Raw genomic sequence first — 24,719 nt, forward strand, 5'->3', positions numbered from 1 at the left:
TGGCTAAAAGACACATGAAAAATGCTCCTCATCAGTAATCATCAGGGAGATGCAGATCAAAGCAACAATGAGATACCATCTCAAACCATAGAGACTGGCTCACATCCAAAGGAACAAAAGCAACCAGTATTGGTGCCGATGTGGGGAGAAGGGGACTCTCCTTCACTGCTGGTGAGAATGCCAACTGGTTTAACCCTTTTGGAAAACAGTATGGATGCTTCTCAAAACATTAGAAATTAAGCTTGCATTTGACCCAGGAATACCACTTCTGGGAATATATCCCAGAGATGCAAAAAAGTATAGTAAGAGTGACATCTGCACCTATATGTTCATTGTAGCACTGTTCACAACAGCCAGAATCTTGAAAAAACCCAAGTGCCCAAGATGTCTGGTTAAAGAAACCAGACATCTACTCAATGGAATATTATACAGCTGTTAGAAAAGATGAATTCATGAAATTTGCATATGGGTGGATCAATATGGAAAGTATCATGTTAAGTGAAATGAGTCAGAAAGAGAGGGACAGACATAGAAAGATTGCACTCATTTGTGGAATATAAAGTAACAGAATGGGAGACTAACATGAAAGAATAGTAGAAATAAGGACCAGGAGGATTACTCCACAGCTTAAAAGCTGACCTCACATGTTTACTCACCTGGGGTAAAAAGCAGCTCAGATAGAGAAGGGTCCTCCAAGCAAAGAGTGCTAGGTGGGGCCACCAGGGATGGAAGATGTGGACTGAAAATAGACTACAGACTGAACATGATGCCTACTCAATACCTCTATAGCATACCACAACACCCAAAAGAAGAGAGAAAGCAAAAGGGAATGCCCTGCCACAGAGGCGGGGTGGGGTAGAGGGGACAGGGTGGTGGTGGTGGGAAGGATGCCGAGATTATTGGTGGTGGATAATGGGCACTGGTGGAGGAATGGGTACTTGATCATTGTATGACTGAAACACAAGCATGAAAGTTTTTAAAGTCTGTGACTTTATCTCACAGTGATTCACTAATATATTTTTTTAAAATCCAACTCGAAAGAAAGAAAGAGAGAAAGAAAGAAAGAAAGAAAGAAAGAAAGAAAGAAAGAAAGAAAGAAAGAAAGAAAGAAAGAAAGAAAGAAAGAAAGGAAGGAAGGAAGGAAGGAAGGAAGGAAGGAAGGAAGGAAGGAAGGAAGGAAGAAAGAAAGAAAGAAAGAAAGAAAGAAAGAAAGAAAGAAAGAAAGAAAGAAAGAAAGAAAGAAAGAAAGAAAGAAAGAAAGAAAGAAAGAAAGAAAGAAAGAAAGAAAGAAAGAGACAGACATAGAAAGATTGTACTCATTTGTGGAATATAAAGTAACAGAATGGGATGCTAATACCCAAGAATAGTAGAGATAAGTACCAGGAGGTTTGCTCCATGGCTTGGAAGCCGGCCTCACATTCTGGGAGAAAAGGCAGCTCAGATAGAGAAGGGATCACCAAGTAAAGGGTGCTAGCAGGGCCTGTTCAGGATGGGAGATGCAGGCTGAAAGTAGACTATAGACTGAACATGATGGCCACTTAATACCTATACTGCAAACCACAACACCCAAAAGGAAAGAGTGAGAGCAAAAGGGAATACCCTGCCACAGAGGCAGAGTGGGGTGGAGGGGATGGGGTAGGGTGGTGGGTGGGATGCTGGGACCATTGGTGGTGGAAAATGGGCACTGGTGGAGGGATGGGCACTCAACCATTGTATGACTGAAATGCAAGCACTAAAGTTTGTAAGTCTGTAATGGTGATTCACTAATAAAAAATTTAAAAAAAAAACAGAATAAAGAGCAGTAGAAAACCCATATAGAACCTTATAAAAACCCCTATGATAGGCCTCAGTTTTCTGTCTTCTTACTAGGAATGTAAAATCTATAAAAACCTACAGAAAAAAGACAGATGATTGGAATGGAGACACCGTAATTTTTTTAAACTAAATGAAATATTTTATGAGGGAAGCAATGCAAGAGTAAATGTGTATATATATATGTATATATATATATTTAAAAATACATTCCTTTAAAGGCAATGCTACACATAGCAAGGAAAATGGATGTCGAGCATCAAAAAGAGGTTCTACAATAATTTCACAAGTTCCCCAAAGCACCTAGGATCTATTACATAGTTATCCTTCTATAATTTGAATATGTGCAAGAATTCTTGCCCCTGGGTCATCACAAGCTCAACATTAAGCTTTACAGAAATGGCTCACACATAATCATACTCAAAATTTGCCTATGCCAGGAAAACATAAGACACAAAAGGTTATCAATACTAATGGAGAACTACAGGCAAATTATAATATGTAAAATGGTGATATTCCAATAGTTTTTAAATACTCATATTTTATAAAGCTTACAGAGTTATTCCCATGTAATACTGATCTTTAAAATCAAATTGAAGGCATACAAAATACTACTTATGTCTACTGATGTCCAATATCTCAGGTTTCTCAGCTTCAAGTTACTGAATATCAATGATTATATTTAGCTAATATCACCATTAGAACCATACTACCTTGAAATAACATTTATTATAACCATGCATGCAATTACCAAGTGCTATATATGTATATATATGCATATATTATATATATATATATATATATACACATATTGCTTCTTGGGTCACACCAAGAATTTTTGAATGGCAAGTCTTTCCCCAAAGCAAAGAAGGCAGACTCTTAAAGATGCCCAAGAAGAACATGTTGGTTGGTATTTCAGACAATGGGCTCCACTTAGTACATTCTCTTTTTAACTTCTCCATCTAGACAAAATTCTAGCTTCATACAGTATAATTTGTGTCATGTAAATGATGGGTTTTTGCTTTGCAAAACACTTCCTCACTATACAAGAATATGACAGGGAGTAGAGACAGTGTATATCCTGAAGTATGAAAATACTTATGCACACAAACCCATATAAATAAAGAGTATCTGGAGTTAAAACCAGATTTCAACACTCATGCCTATACAAAGCAGAAAATGTAGTACTATTCATTAGTTTCTTTTTCATTTATAAGCATACTTCTATCATGAGGAAAACTTCCTCCTATCACAATATCATATACAACTACTGTCTAGATATTAATGAAAGTAGTAGCCTAACTTGTGGTCTTTTTAATAATCCCATGTAAAGATGATCGTCCATAAAAGTTTCCCCTGATAAAAAAAGTACTTCACTTCTGAAAAGGGTGATTTTGAGAAAGCAAAACAATGTGTAACTATTTAAAACATTGCTTTCTGTTTACTTAAATGACCTATGTCTTTAAGTTTCTCAGACCTCAACTCAACAGTTTTTACATATGGAAATGAATTATGTCTGTGTTTTTCTACTTTTGAAATCCCAGTCTTAAGTTAAAGAACTTGGACAGTGGACAAACATTCTCCATCAGAGGAAAAGGCACATTGAAGAGAGAATAGTTAAGCCAAGAGACTAACTACACACAAAAGGTGATTTTGAAAGCAGTTAGTAATTATTAGCAATGTGTCAATAATTTTATATTTTTTATTAAGTTTTTATTTTATTGAATCACCATGAAAAAAAATACAAAGCTTCCAGGTTTAAGTCTCAGTCATATAATGACTGAACCCCAATCTCTTCACCAGTGCACATGTCCCACCACCAGAAACCCCAAAATACCCCCCTCCCACCCAGCCCCCACCTAAGTAGCTGATAATCTTCACTTTATTCTCCCTATACTTTGAATACATTCAATATTTCAATAGAGAATTCACTATTATTGTTTGGAATTTCCACCAACAATCAGGTCTGCTGAAAAGGCAACATTTAATAATTTCTTTTCATTGCTGAGAATGAAGACTCTATAAACTCTTGGATTTCTGATATTTTAGCTCAGTTCACAGTCCCAATGCATTGCTATAAGAAGCCGCTTTGGGTGCCAAAATGGGTTAGAAGACCTCTGGAATCAAAGTCTTTAGGAGCAGAGGGTCCGTTTCGCGCTCAGCAGCTCCAGATCTTATCTGGGCCGAGGGCATGCCGGTAACGTCCACTTCCCATGGTTGCCTATGAGCCACAAAACTGCAAAAACCGTACCTCTGGGTTAGGAGTCTTAGAAGGTGGCTCTCGCCACGTGGATATTGCTGCCGCCGCCATTTTCCATGCAGAAAAACAGGATGGAGAGGAAAATTCCATCCCTGGGCAGCACGGAGTTGTAGCCCAGCTCACAGTCCCAATGCATTGCTGTAAGAAGCCGCTCTGTGTGCCGAAATGGGTTAGAAGACCTCTGGAATCAAAGTCTTTAGGAGTAGAGGGTCCCAATAATTTTATATTTTCATTTCAACATATGGCTCCATATTATAACATGTCAATCCCTTAACTGTGCTCACATTATAATATAGTCAGCCTTTTTAGATCCATATGCAATTGACCTCCCTTATTTATTTCTAAAGACTTGAATTATAAAGTAAATCTTTAGCATTTGGTTCTTCCCTTCCTTTTGAATGTTAATCAAGTTGAATTTTAATTAAGTTGAATAGGAACACTTCCCAGGAGATGTTAGAGGCCCGAGAGTGATGATGTGGAGATTGGACCCAGTGGTACAGTTGGAGAAGGAGAGAGGGTGGCATGTTAGGGTCCAATCCAAGGCCTCGTACATGCAAGTCATATGCTCTTTTTGACTTATATTTCACAGTCCCTGCTTTCTTCCATTCTGCCTCTGTTCTCCAGGATGACTTCATTTACTTGATTCTCAACACCAACCTCTCCACTTCCAGCTTTTTCTACACACACACACACACACACACACACACACACACACACACACACACACATACACACACACATACACAAAACCTCCTCTAATCCTCTAATTTCTGGAAACCAGACCAATAAGTCATTTTTCCGGGGCTCTGCTGCATTAACTGTCTTGCCTTGTGTCTTCTTTGAACAGTTTGCCTGTCCACTCCATTTCCATTAATACTCCTCAGAGCAGTCAGAGTACAAGAGAAGCCAGGATCTTGGCCTCCCTGAGGGACAAATCTACAACCTCCATCAATAATGAATTTCCCCAACGGTTCCCAAGAGGAACAGGGTACAATTAAAAAGGTTATAAGTCCTTGCACTACTAGAACCTAAGGGCATCCGTGAGTGAAACTGGCTTAAGCCCAATTAGAGGAATCAGTGCATTTGTCTTCTCTTGGAACAACCCTGCTCTTACGGTTCCCATCAATTCAGTATAAATCTGACTGATCTTATCCAAGAAGTTAATAGAAAATTGCTCACAGTGGGCGACTGCCACCTCAGTTTCCAAGCAGAGACAGATGGAATTTCCCAGATGGTTTGTCACTGGAAAGTGTGATGCTGGATGAGACTTCCCAGAAAGCATGGTGGGGCAGAACACCTTCTTGGCCTTCACTCATGTAATTGGAGAGGTTCTGAGATGGAGTCAGTTGAAAACACATCATAACTGCCTCCACCAACTCAATGCCCCATTCTCCCTCCCTGTCTCAGATGGTTGCAAATCTGATGCTGAAGTGAGTCAATATTTATCCAGAAACCTGATGGACATATAACCTCATGGCAGAAAAATGGGAGCAATAGACAGACCTAGCTTCTCTACTGAAACTGACACTTAACTTAAAAAATATACATATGAACAAAGAAAAATCAACGTATATAGACATTTACAGTGGCAACTGATCTGGTAAGTAGAACAGAAGAGCAAGATCAATGGAAAGTAGGAGAAATGGGATTATGGACTCAGAGGGGAATGGAAGCAATCTTGAAAAATGAGAGCTGAATGTATCCATCACAGATACTCAAGAAAACTTAGAGGAAAAATCATTTACTTATTAAATATTCATTGGGGCTGGAGAAGATGCTTCCAAACAGTGCTCAGAACATCCAGGAGCAACTCCCAGTGGTATCAGGCTGGCAGTTCAATATAAGGCCAAAGAACATGGCCCTAGGGATCACTTGGCTCTCATTACCAACCTCTCCAATCCAGCATTTTCTACACACACACACATACACACACACACACACACACACACACACACATACACACACCCATCTAGTCCTCTAATTTCTAGAAACCAGACCAACAAGTCATTTTCCCAGGTTCTGCTGAATTAGCTGTCTTACTTTGTGTCTTTTGAACAGTTTGCCTGTCCACTCCAGTTCCATTAATTCTCCTCAGAGCAGTCAGAGTACAAGAAAAGTCAGGATCTTGGCCTCCCTGAGGGACAAAATTACAACCTCACAGTGCTAAGGACCTCCTGGGCTGTGACCTGCCAAATCCTAGGAAAACATGCAGTTCCAGGGAACAAATCAGAGTTGGTCTCATGCCAGGGATGCACCGTAACCCTGAACTATCTCTTTAGCCCCCTATTCATTTTCCAAATAGAGATGGAGCAACACATCACATTTTATTAGGGTCTAGAGTAGAACAAAATGATTAATTTCATATTTTATAAAATGTTCCCCATAATATATCTAACATACTTTACCAGCCATCATTAGGATAATTTTTTCTTGTGAGGAAAAAACATTTAACCTCTACTCTCTTAATCTTTCTTGAAAATTTATTTGTGGATCCTTCCCTATGGTCCAGACATTATTCCAGATGGGAAGATGCCAATAAAAGACAAAAATTATATAGACTGCAGGAGCAATAGACACATGAAGTGACAGCTACAAGTACGTGATAAATGATCTTTTCCTAGAAAATATAAAACATCGTGGAAATGCTTGGGGAATGACAATCCATTCCAGACCAATGACTACAGGTAAGATCTATTTTATAGTGAGTTCAAGTCAAGTCTTTGAAAATTGGAGTTTGTATGGGAATTAGGAGCAGAAGAGAGAACAGAGGACTTTCCAAGATGAAAGAAAACAAGATCAAGTATACAAAAAATTAAGAAATGTTTTTACACAGAACATCACAGTTAGTTTAGGTTGATTGGAGTCTATACTGAGAGTGGAAAATAGGTAAGGGTGAGAGAGAGTGAGTCTTGTGAAGGCAGTAGTAGACTTTGCCAAAAAAGTAGATCATTTTAAACACAAAAATGTTCTCAACAGAGGCAGTTTTGCTGTCAAAACACACTGATTTGGGTAAAGAGAAAGAAGACATGAGTCCAGATTGATAGTACAGCTGGTAGGTTACTTGCCTTGCACATGGCTGACTCAGGTTCAATCCCCAGGCACTCAATATGGTCTCTAAACACCACCAGGAATAAATTCTGGGTGTAGATCCAGGGTTAATTCCTGAGCACCATTGCGTATGGCCCAAAAATTGAGAGAGAGAGACAAACAGACAGATAGACAGACAAGATAGAGATACAGACAGCAGACACAAAGACAGAGAGAAAGAGAAAGAAAGTGAGAGAGACTGAGAAAGTGAGAGAGAGAAGACCAAGTATGATGGTAGGGACTACAACTAGGACTAACTAAAGGTAGGACTAACAACTTGTGATAATCAAGAAAGGAATAAAAGATGGAGATTTCACTGAAACAGTGGTAGTAGAAATAGAAAGATTAAAATAAAAGTTACAGAAGCAAGAGTTTGAATAGTTGGCTTCTAGAAACATCTTGGGAGATGTCTGCTTCTTAATGGAAAGGACAAAATAGGTAGTAGTTACAGACACAAAATTGTGTGTGTATGTATGTGTGTGTGTGTGTGTGAGAGAGAGAGAGAGAGAGAGAGAGAGAGAGAGAGAGAGAGAAAGAGAGAGAAAGAGAATGGACATTTGAGAGATGAGACAAGAGGAAGAAATGGAGAAAGAAACATAGAATAATTGATAAACAGATATTTCTGAAGAAACAGGAAAAGAGATGCAGAGATTTAGAACCAGAGACACAACTAGAGGACACAGGGAAAAGGTAGCAAACTTTCCTTGTGTCACTTTAGTTGGAAGAAGTCAGCTCGGACAGGCTTGCAAAACAGTTGAAGTGTGCTTTTATAGGAAGGGTAAAAAGCCAAGGTTAGAGATTTTTTAATTTAAATGTCACTTGTAAATTAGTTGCTGAAGCTTTGCAAGTGGATAAGCTCCCTGAGGCACTGGAAACAGAGGGAGGAGAGAAAAAAGGCCAGAGTGTTTGGGGAAGCACACACAGTTAAATTCTAAAAAGGCAGGACCCAGAAAGATATGAGAAGCAGCAAAGTATGGTAGCCCTGATGCCAGATTGAAATGAATAACAAGAAGGAGGATATCATCCACGATGTCAGCATTGGGGAAAAGCAATGCAAGAATCACAAAAAAAAAGTCATGTGTTAATGAGATGGGAAGGTGGGAGGAGCCACTTGGGAAGCTTACAGTATGGAAATTCGAATACATGAAATTTTTATCTTCAAGAGCTGTTTTTTGAATGCCTATGATGCAGAGTCAGAGATTTAAAAACTGAATAAGAAAGAATTTAAAAATCCGATGCTTTTATTCTAGAATCACAAAAATCATTTAGATGATTTCATTTTTAAATAAACTTGTGAATGTGCATCAGTGTAAGATTTAGGCAGATAGTTTACGTCAACCATATTTTGCTTTGGCAGGGTTTCCACAAACACTTCTTCCAAGGCTGATCGAAGAGCATTTGGTTTTGGGGGGAATGCGGTCTCAGAAACATTCAGGAGATATTGGGAATTAAGCAGGAAAAAGGAAGCCCACAAAGGGTGTATTTTCAAAGTCCTGCAACTGAACTCCCCTGATGAATAGTAGGAGAGTGAGTGGGACACTTCTCATATCCTAATGGAAAGGAGAGGAAGTAAGGGTATTTCTTTGCCAACTTCTGTTTCTCATTGGTTGAACATTATTTCTGGAAACACTAATTTCACTGCACTTCCAGCTTACTTGACTTTTGTTTCCCCCCTGAGTCTGGGGAAAGTCCTCAAGCAGAGAATTGCAGATGTTTGTACTAAGCAGTCATAAGTATACATCACAAGTATACGAAGGGAAGGTGGAGAGAGGCAGGTAGGGACATATTTACTAGAGGGTCAAAATGGAAGACTCTGGCAATGAATGGCATCAGAGGTTGGTACTGGAAGAGGCAGAACTGGAAAGGGAGAAATCTAATGCTTCTGCTGTTTCTTGTAATGTGGTTCAGTATTCTACAATTCTTCTCTTTATATATTTCTATGAGTATAACACTCTTCAAACATCTTAAATGTAATTTAATGTATGCATTATTTCATTACTCAGTCAATAAAATGGTGTCTTTAATGCCACTTATATGTCTATTTTTATTTGCAGAATTCAAGGTCAGATGGGAAAATCAATAAGTCTCTATTCAGATTAAACAGCATCGAGAGAGTGAGATTTCCCTATCAAATGTAATTTAATGAATTTAACAAGTTGTGCTCAGTTTACTACACATTAAGGAAACTGAGACTTCCGATTTATGCTCGTTACATTAAGTAAGCACTTACAGAATTCCAATGGTTAGCTGAATCCCCTACTAGTTACATCTGACAAATTCAAAATAAAGAGGGCAAATGCCACTTAAATTCCAAACACACAGCGTTGCAAATAATCACTGCTGTCTGGTATTTATTTCAGAATTTAGAAGTGCCAGCATAGCAAAGATTCCATATATCATTGATTTATTGTTCTTAGGAAACCATGAAAAAAGTTTCAAGATAGAAATCAATTTTAAATAAACTCCAAAATAGATATTAATCAGAATTAATTTTAATATTTAAATTTAATATTTAAATTTGAATAAATTTAATTTAATTTATCTGATTTTAAAAATCAGGCAAACTGATTTCTAAATTGTGTTCCTCTAAGTGTTCCTTTGATATTTACAATGAATAACATCTCAAGATTTCACAAAAAAATTGTAGTTTGAGTCCCGTTGATGGTACTTTTGTAAATTAGTCCCAACATAGCAGTGGGAGGTTGGAGAGAAGACTTGGCTGACTGGGCCAAACAATTCATTCAGGGGAGTAAGTATTTGCCTTATTCACTTGTATTACTTTTTTTTCCAATAAAGCAAAGCCAGGTTGCCTTATTGAAAAAAAAAAAGACAACTAGAAACTTGCAAATTTTATAGATTTGGAGTCTTTGAATGTTAATTTACTGTGCCAAGTTAGAGGGTGTTTTGGAAGAGATTGACATTGAAATGGATAAACTCTGAATAAAGCAGACTGTCATTCATAGTATGGGTGGGTCACAACTAATTAGGGGAAGACCCCCCAAAGATCCAAAAGATTGATATCTTCAAGCAATAAGAAATTCTCTAACTGATTGCTTTTGCATTTCATCTATCCACTGATTGATATCCTGGATCTCTAAGAGCCTGACAATCCACACAGTGTATTTTGTAATTACTGGCCATTATAATCATGAAGGCTAGTTAATTTTATATGTCTATATATAAATTGACATAGAAATACATACACATACAGAAACACACACACACAGGACCACACACACTCTCCACTAATTCTGTTTTCCTAACTTTCATAGAGTACCTAGAAAATAGTAAAATTAATAATGAAAAATGACCAAATGCCCAAGGTCTACAGTTTTACTGGTTTAATTTGGAGTGTTTTCAAATTTAAACCTGGTAGAAGAAATTTAATGGTTTATTTCTACAGGTCACTGAGCAATAACAGCACTGTAGCACAGTCGTCCCGTTGTTCATTGATTTGCTCGAGCAAGCACCAGTAATGTCTCCATTGTGAGACTTACTGTTACTGTTTTTGGCATATTGAATACGCCATGGGGAGCTTTCCAGGCTCTGCCATGCAGGCAGGAGACTCTTGGTACCTTGCTGGACTCTCTGAGAGGGATGGAGGAATCAAACCCGGGTTGGTCACATGCAAGGCAAATGCCCTATCCGCTGTGCTATTGCTCCAGTCCAAGCAATAACAGAAGTTAGTTATTAATGGGCATATTCTACCTTACTGATACATTCTACTTTAAGTAGTCACCACAAATTCCTTTAAAGCTAACTTATATTATGATTCCTATATTACAGATAAAGTTAGTCTAAGGTATTTGATTGTAATATTGGTTTGGAGTTGATCACTCATCATTGTTATCCTGTTGTTCATCGATTTGTTTGAGCGGGCACCAGTAACATCTCTCATTGAAAGACTTATTGTTACTGTTTTTGGCATATCCAATACGCACGGTAGCTTGCCAGGCTCTGCCAAGCGGACTCGATACTCTTGATAGCTTGCCGAGAGGGGCGGAGGAATCGAACTCAGGTCGGCTGAGTGAAAGGCAAACGCCCAACTGCTGTGCTATCGCTCCAGCCCTGGTTTGAAGTTAGACTAGATATTTGACTGCCAAAGTAATATCTTCTAGATGCTTGTACAAGAACTAAATGAGATAGATATAAAATTTATAAAGCACATTGACTATCTGGTTCTCTGAAAGTATGAACTACTTTGTCTACTATCATCAAACCATTAAAGCATGATGTATCTATACCAGATAATGAGGTCTAGGCAAAAAAATCACAAAATTTATTTATATGTTCATGTGATATTCTCCCAAGAAGTCTTTTTTTTAATCAAATCCATTTGTTTGATGATTGCATATAGCCTATATTTCACGAGATGTTCTATATGCATCCACATGTCTGGTCTGTGAAGGCTTCCTGCAGAAGGTGACATATTGCTCAGGCACTTCAAGATGGGAACTTGAAAGATATAAAAAGGATTTGACATCTGGCATGGTGACTCAATTAATTACTGTGTTGGATTAATTAGTGTGCTGAATCTTTTGAGCCAATGCCATGAATCTGAGTAGAGAAACAGTACACTGGTTGGCTAATAAGCAATTTTGAAGAGTATGCTCATTCCAAATATGATTCAGGGTTGTGAAAGGAAGGGTAAGTGGGCCATCTTATTATAAGGAAAATCTCATGATATAATATATATGTCTCCTCATCATATGAAATACATATTAAAGTACTGTCCAAATTTCAAAGAAGTAAAAAATATTATGGCAGTCTTTGAATTAACTCCTAAGTATTCAGTCTATGAATTATCGTATTTTATCAAAGAAAAAAAATTTATGCAACTCTAATAAGTGAATATTTTATATATAATTCATACATTTGCGATTCATGTAAAGAAATCCAAAACAATTTGATCATGCTCAAATCATTGTGAGGGAGACTTGGATAGTTTATATGAATATGTTTGAGCCTTTTTGCTTAAACATAAGATAGAATTAAAAACACAACCAAAATGCAGGATTTAGACAACAAATCCATTTTCAACACTCTATGTCTAAAAAGCAGTAAGTTCACGGTATCTGATAGTTCTGCAATGCAAATAGCAATGAGACTATGAGTACTGGACATATTTAGTGGTATTGAATCAGAAGTAACAGATGCTATATCATTTCAAAGAAAAAAAATATTTGAAAGTATATTTGAGAAATTACATTTTAAAATAGATAAAATTATTATAGTTTTAGGGGAAAGAAGCCCTGCATTTATTCTATAAAGCAAAAGAAGAAAACTAGGCATTCAGTAATTATTTTTTAATAAACTATTATTCACTCTTGACTTTTGATACTCTAGAAAGTATTCATATATTTCAAATATTATAAAGAAAAACTTTTTCTCTAACAGTTTATTTAAAAATAAATACTCAATATGGTACTAAGTATTAAAAACAAAATTTAAAATAAAATTATACCATCTAAGAGAAATTATTTCACTGTAGACGTTCAACAACATGCAATTTCCCACATATCTCAATTCAGATTTTACACAGTGATGTTTATAGATAGATTGACATAATATAAATGAAAATATCCTTGCAAACATTATTTTGATATAAACAGAAGAAATGTTAATCTTGCCCATTAATAAGAGCTGCGCTCCAGAGGCAGTGCACTTTTGAGGAAAAGAGAGAAATCAGTAAAGTTTCTGTTGGTGTCTGGCAATGAGAAACATGGTCAGTATCTTAAAACCTAAGAGCAATTTTAAGCAATCCAAGGAAACCAACAGAATCCCCCAGATAAAAATGAGTTCACAGTATAGAATTGATGTCAAATATTGATGTTTAGAAAATCTCCCTGCCTTTGCTTAGAACTGTCTTCATGAAGGACTCAATGGAACCATCTAGTAATACAAGTCAACCAGTCAAGACCTTCAGTCACGTAGAGTCATATCTCAAAACCTTTGTAAAGTGATTGTTAGTCGACCACATAAAAGTAATTTTCCCAAATTATCAAATTTTGGACTTTCTCATCCACTTGTCTGATCATTAGATACATGTGAAATTTCCAATATAATTATTTTTATTATATTTCCAATATAATAAAAAAAGATAAAGATTTTGGAAGTAAAAAGTATATTAAGATATAAAATTTCACATGTTATGTGAAAATCTAGTGACACAGATATTTCCTTTTTATTCCAATCATTACTATTTAATGACTCTATCGCTTTTGCCTCAGCCAAAGGCATAGAACATTGAATAAGCAGAAACCCATACCTATCTCAGTTTATTATTGAAGAAGAAATTTATTTCATGTACTAAAGAAGGACTCCAATATTGTTAAATGCAGTTCATTTATCTAAATACTTCTGGGCATACTGAATAATTATATCCCCACAGTATAAACTGAGTAATTTAAGTTATGAGACTATTTTTACATAGGCAGCATGTAGAGAGGAGGTCTGAATTTCCTATCTCTAACTTCTGGATCATCAAAAACTATGAAATGTTTTAAAGTTTCATCACTTGTAGTGTAGTACCACTTAAAATAGGAGAGCTCATCATATCCTCATCCATGGGACTGTGGAGGTTATATTCCAGAGTGAAGGAAGGAAGTGGATGTTTCCAAAGAGGCGCATCAGACAATGAGAAGAGATTATCCAAGAGGACTCAGGTGAGTTCACTATAATCACAAGCTTCCTTAGATGGAAAAGTGGAACTCAAAAAGTCATTGATGTGAGGATATGAGAAGGACTCCAACAGCCACTACTACCCTTGAACATGGAATGAACCAAGTGTATGGGGAACTTCAGAAGCTGGATAAGCGTAGAAAAGGATTCTTTCCTGGAAGCACTCAACCCTGCCACTGACTTTAAGCCATCTAGTCATTTAAGACTTGGGTCTCTAGAACTACAGAAAGATCATTTGGATTGTTTAACTTTTTTGTTAATTTGTTTTGGGGCCACACCCAACTGCACTCAGGACTTACTCCAGGTGTTGTACTCAGGGATCATTCCTGGCAGACTTGGAAGACTGGGGTACCAGGGACAGAAAAGGTGTGCCACGTGCAAGGCAAATGCTCCACCTGCTGTACTATCACTCTGACTCCTCATTTGTATTGTTTCAAGCCACACAGTTGGGGGATGTGCTAGAATAGCACGACGAACTCATACGCCCTTTAAGAAATGAGGTTCGAATGTGACCAAACCTTCCATCTTCCCATTATTCTTTCACACACCTATTTAATCAACTTTCCATATAATTCTACCTAATCTTACCTAGAGGTAAACGCTGATTTTTTTTCTCAAAATGTTAGCAAATAAATAAAATTGCTAGTCATTCACTTTTTTTTTCCAATGAAGCAAGGAAGTTTTGTTGAATGAGTCTTACAAAAGCATGAGACAGTGATTCAATTAGAAAGTAAATAAATTAATAAAATATTAAAGATAAAAAATGAATAACTTTTGAAAATTAGAAAGAGAAAGCTAAACAAACAAACAAAACAGAAAGATATGAGAGGAGAGAAACAGAGGGATGTATTCAAGAGAGAACACAGGTTTCTCGAGAGTGGAAACAAGCAAAGAAGGAGACACTTGTTTAAGGGAGAACATGGGTTTGAAGAACAAGCCAACATGCTTACTCTTAAATCCACAACTGACATTACCAAGGGATAACAAAGGTGTTTATTTCTTCCTTTTTCATGTACACCTGTAATATATGACTATTAATTCATGTCATCTTAAAACTAAAAGCATTTGCATATATTATTAAATGTGAATAGTATGAGTCTGGCTAAGTAGATAAAGTAGCATCCTTATAAATTACCTCAGGAAACAACCATTTAGTTTGATTAACCTGTTTCTTTCTGAATGCTGCGTGTATTTCTGCCAGAAATAAAACACTTGAACAATGGCCAAGTTTTTTGGTCCGTGAAGAAGAAAAACAAATTGTTAGTAACTTCACTGGGAAACAAGGAGAGATCATGTCTGGACTCTGATAAAATCTTAGTCAACCTTTCTAGAACATTCACGTACCAAGGAATTATTATTCAGGTCCATCTTCCCAGAGAAGGGTCCCCACGTTGTTCCCACAGGAAGCTGTTGCCGACTCTGAATTTTTCGTTCCCCATCTTTCTGAAACACCTCCAGCTCTCCTGCAGACAATGAAAACAAGAGGTGTTTAGTGTATTTTCACTTGTGATGTAACCACCACCACCTGTTTTTATGTTTGCTTTATAAATCCAATATTCTCAGGATTCACATAAAGAGAATTAATTATGCCTGCCTGCAAAACAACCAATCTTATTATCCTGAAAGGATAATAAAACTTGTCCGAATAATTGTGTTCAAATTCAGTTCAATTTCTGTCTTGCACCTTTTCACAAACATCATCTATTGAAGTCAATTCCATTTAGCAAGTCCTTAAAAGAACAGCAACACTTTCTCAAAAAAAGAAAAATTCCACTGCCAAAGCAGATAGGGGTAAAATATTGGCACAATGATTTGAGATCACCTTTTTGTTTATTTGGTTGTTTGGGGAACCCACAGGTGGTGCTCAGGGCTTACTCCTGGCTCTGTTCTTAGGGATCATTTCTGGGGATACTCTGAGACCCATATGTGGTACTGGGGATCGAATCCAGGTCTATTATATCTAAGACCCATTATACTATCTTTCCTGGTCCAGATTTACCATTCTTTTATTTAATCACCAAAGCTCTTAACAATAAAAGGTGTATTCTTTAGGCAATTACTTTACTATGACTAAATTTTTTAGTGAATACCTTGGAAAGTTTTCCAAAGTACTTCATTTTCTGAAATTATTATGGTTTCAGCAGATAAATCATCTACATGAACAAATGGTAAAGATCCATATTTTTTACAAATGAAAAAACACTTAGACATATCTTAATTGTTTTAATTAGGTCTTTTGGTCCAAAGTTTATCAAAAGGTTTTGGACAAAAAGCAGATAAAAATGTTGATTTAGGGTGGTCTTCTTTCAATTCTTCCACTTTTTAAAAATAATTAAACAAAAATATGAAGTAAAGAAAGTATATACATTGACATGAAATAGAAACTCATTATATACTCAGATATAAATTAATTGATTAGAATATAAGTAAACAAGGACTTCAAACTTCAGTGAATGACTTCCGTCTAAGCTTTTTTGGGGGTAAACAGGTGCAATTCACAGATAAAAAATTTATAATGCTGCTTACCTAAAACAACTACAGTGTTATATACTTCAGGATTATTTCAATACAAATAAAGAATATTATGATCTAGCTAAAATGCAAAAAGAAAAAAAATCAACCCAAAATTGGAGATTTAGTCTTTAAATAATTAAATTTCTGATACATATGTCTTGACAGTATGTCATTACAAATGTGTTTTTAAATTTCAAAGTATCAATCCTAATAATATAATTTATTATTTTTAGTGGCATTTCTTCTCTGCCTGCTCAACAGCAGGCATGAGCCTGGGAAGGAATGGAAAAATACAAAATATATATAAATGAAAATTCATATCAAATCATAAGCAGAGGAAAAATGTTGAATAGAACTAAATGTATTCAGTAATACATTTTCAAAATGATATATGTCATGGCAGGAAACATATCATGAAATTTTTGCCTTAATCTGCTCTTAGTTTCTTTTCAGGTCAATAACTGTCATTAATTATCTAGATTGAATCTTGATGTTTTTAAAAGCAGCACCATCAACCTGAGTTCACTTGTCTCAACCTGAGTTCAATTATGTCTCTTCTTTATATTTCTACATTTGCATCCCCTTAGTCTGAGAGTCAAATGGCTTTATTACTTTTCACATTTTTATATTTGATTATACCCAAATCAAAATCAAAGGATTTAAACCATAATCAGTCAACACAGTGCACAGTCGTTAGGCTATGCTCATTATACAGTGTAAATTTTATCTGCAGAAGTATAAACATAAATTCATCTGTATCTGATCAATATATATGCAAAGGAAAGAACAGGTCTGCGTTCTCCGTAAGAGATTCAAATTCAAGGACTCTCCCTCCATGCTCCCTTCATCTCTCATTTAAATGTGGTGGAGAAATGGTGCAGCTGGGGTGTCATAGGGTTATGGGACTTTCGGTGGGGACACTGTGCTTGAAACCCTATGAGAAACAACTTTGTAAATCACACAGTCTGGATAAAAATTAAATTGAAAAATAAAACTAAAATAGGAGAGTTTATTAAACTCATTACAACACATCCTTCTTTTGGATAATAAGAATCCGCAAGGTGTAAACTGATGTCCCATTGTGATTTCTATTTGCATCTCCATAAAATAATTATGATAAAAGTACAACAGACACTTACCCCCCAACTTCCCCTCTTTCCAATATAATGTATCACTAGCTATCAGCATAGAGGAGAGTAGATCCATAATCTCTCTAGATTCAGTGGGTCTGAGTTTTGTTTTCTATAATTGTAAAGCATGTCTTTTTTAAAAATTTAGTATTTAAGTACAAGACCCTGAAATTCATTCAGAGTTTTCAGTTGAAATAAGAACCTATTACTGAGTTGTTCCCTGAAAATATTTTTATCCTTACACGAGAATTTTCTTTGGGGGCTGGAGCAATAGCACAGTGGGTAGGGCATTTGCCTTGCACATGGCTGACCTGGGTTTGATTCCCAGCATTCCATATGGTCCCCTGAGCACCAATAGGGGTAATTTCTGAGTGCAGACCACTGTGCATGGCCAGGTGTGACCCAAAAAGCAAAAAAAAAAAAAATTTTTTTTTCTTTGGTTAATGTGTTGGAATTTGGGACCTTGTACAGCGACATCATCAAAGCTAGAGCACTGCAACATGCTCTTAATGTCAAAAAAGGAAAAATGAACCTCAAAGTACTTATGTGAGGATAGTTACCTTAATCATTAGGATAATTTTCTTACTTGATAATTGCCTGCTTCTGAGAGGAGTTCTTAGCATTTACAATGATACTTATATTTTTTAACAATTTCTTTACGGGTTAAACTTAAAATCATAATATACTTCAATCCCTCAGCTGAATAATAGCACTGTAGCACTGTCACCCCATTGTTCATCGATGTGCTCTAGTGGGCACCAGTATCGTCTCCATTGTGAGACTTGTTACTATTTTTGGTAGTAACATTTTTGGTACTATTTTTGGCGTATCGAATACGCCATGGGTAGCTTGCCAGGCTCTGCCTTTCAGACGGGATATTCTTGGTAGCTTGCCAGGATCTCTGAGGATAGAGGAATCAAACCTGGGTCGGCCGCATGCAAGGCAAACACCCTATCCATTGTGCTATTGCTCCAGTCCCAGCTGAACAATAGCTAAGAATAGTACTCTGCATGTAAGGATGACACCCAAATAATTTGCTTGTTTTTATGTCCTAAAAGAATAATCATGTCACATTTTAGTGATACAAGGGAAATCAAGGGGATCTTTGAAAGCACATTTAAAATGTTATTCATCCTCTCTTTCTGCTACTGACATTTTTTATTTGAAAAGCGTTCAGACTTAGTCAAACAGTGACTTCTTATCTATACCTGTGGATTTACAAGCAGGCCGGTCTTTTAATGGATTAAGGACTATAAACTGAGGGCAGATCATAAAGTGATAGTCAAATGTCTCCAAAGTTTTTGAGTTATCTGTGACTATATAACAATATTAAGCTGACCAAAAATACTATTATGAGCTCTTCGAGAGGGTCACACCAAGAGGTTCAGTTTATCGCATTTTAAAGATTATCACATCAATCTTTACAAATTTCTACACAAGCATGAGAATCCTAGTCAAATAAAAACATTCATCTATTCACAATAATGCTATGGAAAGCCAGGAATAACTTTTAAATAATGAGCATGTCTATGTTCTAAGGCAAATTAGTGTACTGATAGCAATTGTGGGAAGAGACTTATAAATGGATACCTAATTTCACTAACATTTGCTTATGGGTATGATGATATTTTTAATTTTTCAAAGATGGCTACATATCATGAAATAAAGAAAACAGCACTGCACTAGAAGCAGGATGTAGTCCAAGCCCAAAATAAGTAAAATAGACTCCAATACATTATATCTTTACTGAATTGTTGGCTCATCATTATTTAAATAGGGGGTTTGTATTCACCACCTAATAAGGTATTTATAAACCGTGAATTTCCTTTTCCACACAGCATCTAGTATGAGACGTAGGAAGAGCACTGGGGTAGGTAAGCTGATGGGCAAGAAATCAAGGTCTTAGACTGACCTTATTGTAAAATGGCTGATCTACTTTAAAATATCAGAGATTTTAAAAATCAGAAGGCAAAATTCTTGTCCTCACTCAATTTGTTTATTATTCCATTTTGCCTCTAATTACTAATTATTATTATTATTATTATTATTATTATTGTTAGTGCTGGAGCGATAGCACAGCGGTTGAGTGTTTGCCTTTCATGCGGCTGACCTGTGTTCGATTCCTCCGCCCCTCTCGGAGAGCCCGGCAAGCTACCGAGAGTATCCCGCCCACACGTCGGAGACTGGCAAGCTACCTGTGGTGTATTCCATATGCCAAAAACAGTAACAATAAGTCTCTCAATGAGAGACATTACTGGTGCCTGCTCACACAAATCGATGAGCAATGGGATGACAGTGACAGTGAATTATTGTTAGTAATAGTAATAGTCACAGTAATAGTAGTAGTATCAGTGGAGTAATAGTAGTAGTAATAGTAGTAACCTTGTATATACATATACAAGATTCTTTTTCATAAGATGGAGATAAAGAGTTTGGGGAATGAAGGGAGTTTTAGTAAAAGTTGGCCCGAATGATGGTACTGGGTTCAAATAGAATGAAAAAGTGAGAATAGGGCCAGCCCCATAATTTATACAAGTTCCTTAACCCTCTGAACTTAAATTTCTGCAGACAAACTAGGACTTACAGATATCTTACATGGCTGCTGTTTGAATGAGGTAAACATATTCAAAATATCTCTTAAATGTTTACTTTTCAAAAAAATTGAAGTATGCTAACAGCCCGACCACACACTTCTATCAAATTATTGACCCACTCAGCCACTTCCCTGTCATCACAAATTCTAGATTCATTTTTTGAATAAGTATTTTCCATATTTATATATTTATATCATCACACCCTGTCATCACAAATTCTAGATTCATTTTTTGAATAAGTATTTTCCATATTTATATCAACTCAGATGATCAATCCATCTCAATTTGCTCTATAGTTTCAATCTAGACTCCAAATTTCTGACATGATAAATGTAACAAAATTTCACTTGCCCATGTTAATCATTTGTACAAGTTTCTTCATTGTTTTTCTGAACAAAAAGATACTTAGTTCAAAGTGACCTCTCCGGGGCAGGATCGAGAGCACAGGGGTAGGGCATTTGCCCTGCAGGTGGCCCACCCGGTTCGATTCCCAGCATCCCATATGGTCCCCTGAGCAAGGCCAAGAGTAATTCCTGAGTGCAGAGCCAGGAGTAACTTTTGTGCATTGCCAAGTGTGACCAAAAAAAAAAAACCACATACACACACACACACACACACACACACACACACAAATCCACTTTGAACATCTATGCCTGAATCTCAATGCTACCACAATGCCACTCCACATCTTTTGTGGCACAACTTTCGTGGTCTATTCTATAGAAAGTGCTCCTATTCTAATGAATCTTCTTGCTCAACTCCAATTTAACCCCCATACCTTTCTGGGACAACTATTTCCTGAAACCTTGTGGGTATATTAACTTCCTACTTGCTCTCGTAAACCCCATTCATGTTGCAAAATCCAAGGGAAAGCTATCTTTCTTGTGAAATACTTCCAAATTCCAGAATGAGCAGTTCTCCTTCACTAGTTCTGCTGTTTATACTTCAACATTTTAAATTATTCTATAATAGGTTTTACTTTATAATATTAATAATTTCACTTCAACCAAGGCACAATATCTGGAACTACAGGTATATTTCAGTTTCTGCTTATCCTCTGGTAGTTAATACTATTTGTGGCATGTGATAATTGCAAAATACAAACTGAACATTGTTGTTTGGATGGTGATTTTCCTTAGGTTCAGAAACTTAATCTTAGTGCTATTAAAGTTAATTTTAAAGTTGTCTTCATCTGAGTCTTTTCTTTGTATTTTAACAATGGCACATTTCATTTGTTGAACATTTTATTACATTGACATACATTACCTCATTGTTGAAATATGGAACAGGATGAAAAATAAAGAAGGCTTATTTTTAACCTGCTGGGTAAGTTCACACAAAATATTTGAGACACATAGGATGGACTAATCAATTTTGGTAAAAGATAATATTGTTAGTGCTGAGGGCTGTTTCTCTTATCTTCTTGATAATGCATACTTTTAAAAGTCTGTGATTACTCAAAGACTTATGATAACTTCACTTAAAAAAAGCCCAAAGTCAGAAATCACCACCAAACATACTGAAGCTTTTAAGATTATCAACCCACTTTTATTTTTTTGTTCAAATAAAAGAAATTTACTGGTGGAAAAAAATACTTAATATCACTATGGATACTCTCGAATCTTTTTGCACTGAAGGTACTATCAAGATATTGTTTAGTTTCTCTTTTGAAAAGATTACTTTTGATGTCTCATCAGAAATAAAGTAGATGAAAACTGGGCAAGCAAAAGGAGAACAGAAGTAACAGGGACCGTTTAGCATAGTTATCAGCTATCACGCTTCAACTGAATTCAGCATTAAGTTGATGACATAAATGCAGAATATGGTATTTATAGAACATCCCTTGACTCCAGGCTTGGATTTCACAAAGGACATGGTTACAAGTAAATGAGAGAACAGAAGGTCATTTTCATTTGCTAAAAAATAAACTCTGGACTTGATTTGAACTTGGTTTTAAATATATGACCAAATCTCTGAGCAGACTACATGAATTAGTTCATAATGTTTATCAGGACTTCTTACAGCAGAAGAACCCATATTTATATTTTCTTCGTGGTGGGAAAACATTATACATCATGGTATCAAACATGGACAGCCCCGAAGTCATGCTGAGTTCAAAAAGAGCTCAAAGATTCTCAACATCTCAAAACATTTTCAAAGTCGGCCAAGGTGGCTGAAGTATGGGCAGAGTTCTTGCTATTTTATGGTTTAACCATTTGATAGCTGCTTTCCAGATAAAGAAGAGGGTGGCATGATCATTTTACTGCTGATTATCTTCACAGCCAAGGCACTATCTTGCCACAGTGTATTTCCTCGAGCACTAATAACAGCACGTTGCATCTGCATTGAAAGACAAAGGGTGCCATTTCTGCGACGCTCTGTTGAACCATCCAAAAGCATGGTTTGGCACAAGAAATGATTGCTCTCGGTGAGTGGCTACAAATTGCCTTATAGGGATACCTTTTCTGATTTTCCTTCTCCATTTTTGAGTCATACAGTCATAACATACACTAAACTACAGTTTTGAACATAAACTTGAAATACGACATTCCCTATTCAAGTACTCCAGTCAAACCCTGATAAATCAGGCCGGCCATGCAGTGATCTTATCCCTCCTGACTCTTTAATAAATCGAACCTTGTAAGTTTGTACTGTTGGAAGTTGTCACTAAATGAAATTGTGACCTTATCCGGCGCATGAACTTATCCTGCTGACAACTACATTTATTGTGTGGATAAGAAAGGGGGAAAAAAAAAGAATAAAGAAAAAAAATGAGATATTTGATAATTCTGATCTTAGCCATATGTAACTCTAACAGATGGGATCTTTTTGATGTTCCATTAATGATTTGCCAAAGATGAGTCTCTACTTAGAGAAAAATGCTTGCCCTAGGTAAGTGCTAGAGGCACTGCAGATGGTATTAAATGTGCATGAAGAGGTAGTGGGTGACAGCAGTGAATCAGAAGCTATTAGTCTAACACAAAGAGCCCTGAATTAGCTTGTAATTGCACTGGAAAAGATAACATAATGGTAGAGGCAAAATAGAAACATTTTCTTTTCACATGGTGCTTTCAGGGCCTAAAAACTCTAAAACAAGACACTGGAATTGTCTTGAAACTAAAAGCAAGTTAAACACTGCATTTCTCAAGAATACAAAAATGCCCCCTTGGGCTTTAGTTTCTGAAAAAAAAAAGTCATAGCAACCACAGAGTGCAGCATTGTTTTGAAAGAATATTTACATGCACATGCCACTAACTATAGGCATACAGTATAAACTCAGGGACTTTATGTAGGCTAGCCTTAAGGATTAATTGTGAGACAATGATTGCGGGTTTGGGGATTCTATTTGAAGCCTTTCAGATTTAAAATGATCACCCTGGAATAAAGAAAGAGGTAAACTATGGTTCTGGGTAGCGATAATTCTGGTAATAAAGTGAAATTCTGGAAATCAAGTTTTTTAAAAAACAAACAAAACCATGATCTGAAATAACTAGTGAGTCTTCACTTGCACATGCATGTACCAAATAAGTTTTAGCCAGAGAGACCAAACATGGAGTAAAAGAAACTTCTATATTACCCCATTTCTCCATGCCTGTGTCCTATGAACACTCCCCCCAGTGCGCCCTAGGTGTTGGAAAACCTTCATGTGGAGGGTGCAAATGTCTGGAAGCATTATTGGAATAAGGAGCTGCAGTTCCTGGATGCTTTTCAGCTGCTGGAAGGAGAATGGGGGAGTCGCCACTCTTTTGCTCCAGAAACCTGGCACCGTCTGCTTCTTGGCTGCCAGAAACCCTCCCTGACCTTGCAGACAGCACTCCTGGTCACAGGCTGACCCGATACCATTCCTGATTCCAATCTTGAGACGCAGAGGATGTGCTTCGGGAGATATGGTCAGGGAGGACTCAGCCTGGAAGGGGGCGGTCTGGGCAGCAGAAACAGGAAAAGGCAAGGCAGGAGCCACAGCCCAAAGTCTGCCTATCAGCAGGGGCCAGGAAGGACAGATCAGAGCCCTCAGAGCGCCGGAGAGAGAAGGCGAGTTTGCTCTTCAGAGCAGTAACTTTGGGTAAAAGAAAACTAACCATAGATCCGGCTGGCATAGAAAGAAGGACTGTTTTGTTTTGTTTAAATTTCAAAAAAAAATTTCTAATACACTTTAATTTTATATTTTAAAAATTTCCACTTTATTAAAACACCATGGTTTACAAAGTATTCATGATGATGTGTTACAGGCATTCAATGTCCCAACCCCAGTCACAACACCACTGTCCCCTTCCCTCCACCATTGTCTCCCATTTTCCCAACCGCCCCTCAAGCAGGTCCCCGTAGCAAGGGACGGTTTTTAATGCAATTGAATTAAAAAAATTAACATAGAATATCACTCGCCCTCATAGCTTTTACAGTTTAAATTTTAGGCTACAGCTACTTTTGTCTGTTAAACTATTTTCTTCTTTTTAAATGTTTGATTTTTAAAATCACTTATGGAGCAATAGCACAGCAGGTACAGCATTTGCCTTGCATGTGGCCAATCTGGGTTCAATTCCTCTGTCCCTCTCGGAGAGCCCGGCAAGCTACTAAGAGTCTCCCGCCCACAAGGCAGAGCCTGGCAAGCTACCCGTGATACATTCAATATGCCAAAAACAG

General features: G+C 36.8%; 1 protein-coding gene across 2 annotated transcripts in view; it reads right to left on the reverse strand.

The window, feature by feature from the left end:
* Window positions 1–24,719, reverse strand: part of ZFPM2 (zinc finger protein, FOG family member 2) — a 514,333-nt gene that overhangs the window by 234,845 nt on the left and 254,769 nt on the right. For both annotated transcript variants that reach the window (XM_055127716.1, XM_055127715.1), the window contains one exon: window positions 15,185–15,303. In XM_055127716.1, the coding sequence (XP_054983691.1) occupies window positions 15,185–15,303 (119 nt within the window). The remainder of the gene's footprint in view (window positions 1–15,184; window positions 15,304–24,719) is intronic.

The sequence above is a fragment of the Sorex araneus genome, chromosome 2, assembly GCF_027595985.1.
Source record: "Sorex araneus isolate mSorAra2 chromosome 2, mSorAra2.pri, whole genome shotgun sequence".
Lineage (NCBI taxonomy): Eukaryota > Metazoa > Chordata > Mammalia > Eulipotyphla > Soricidae > Sorex > Sorex araneus.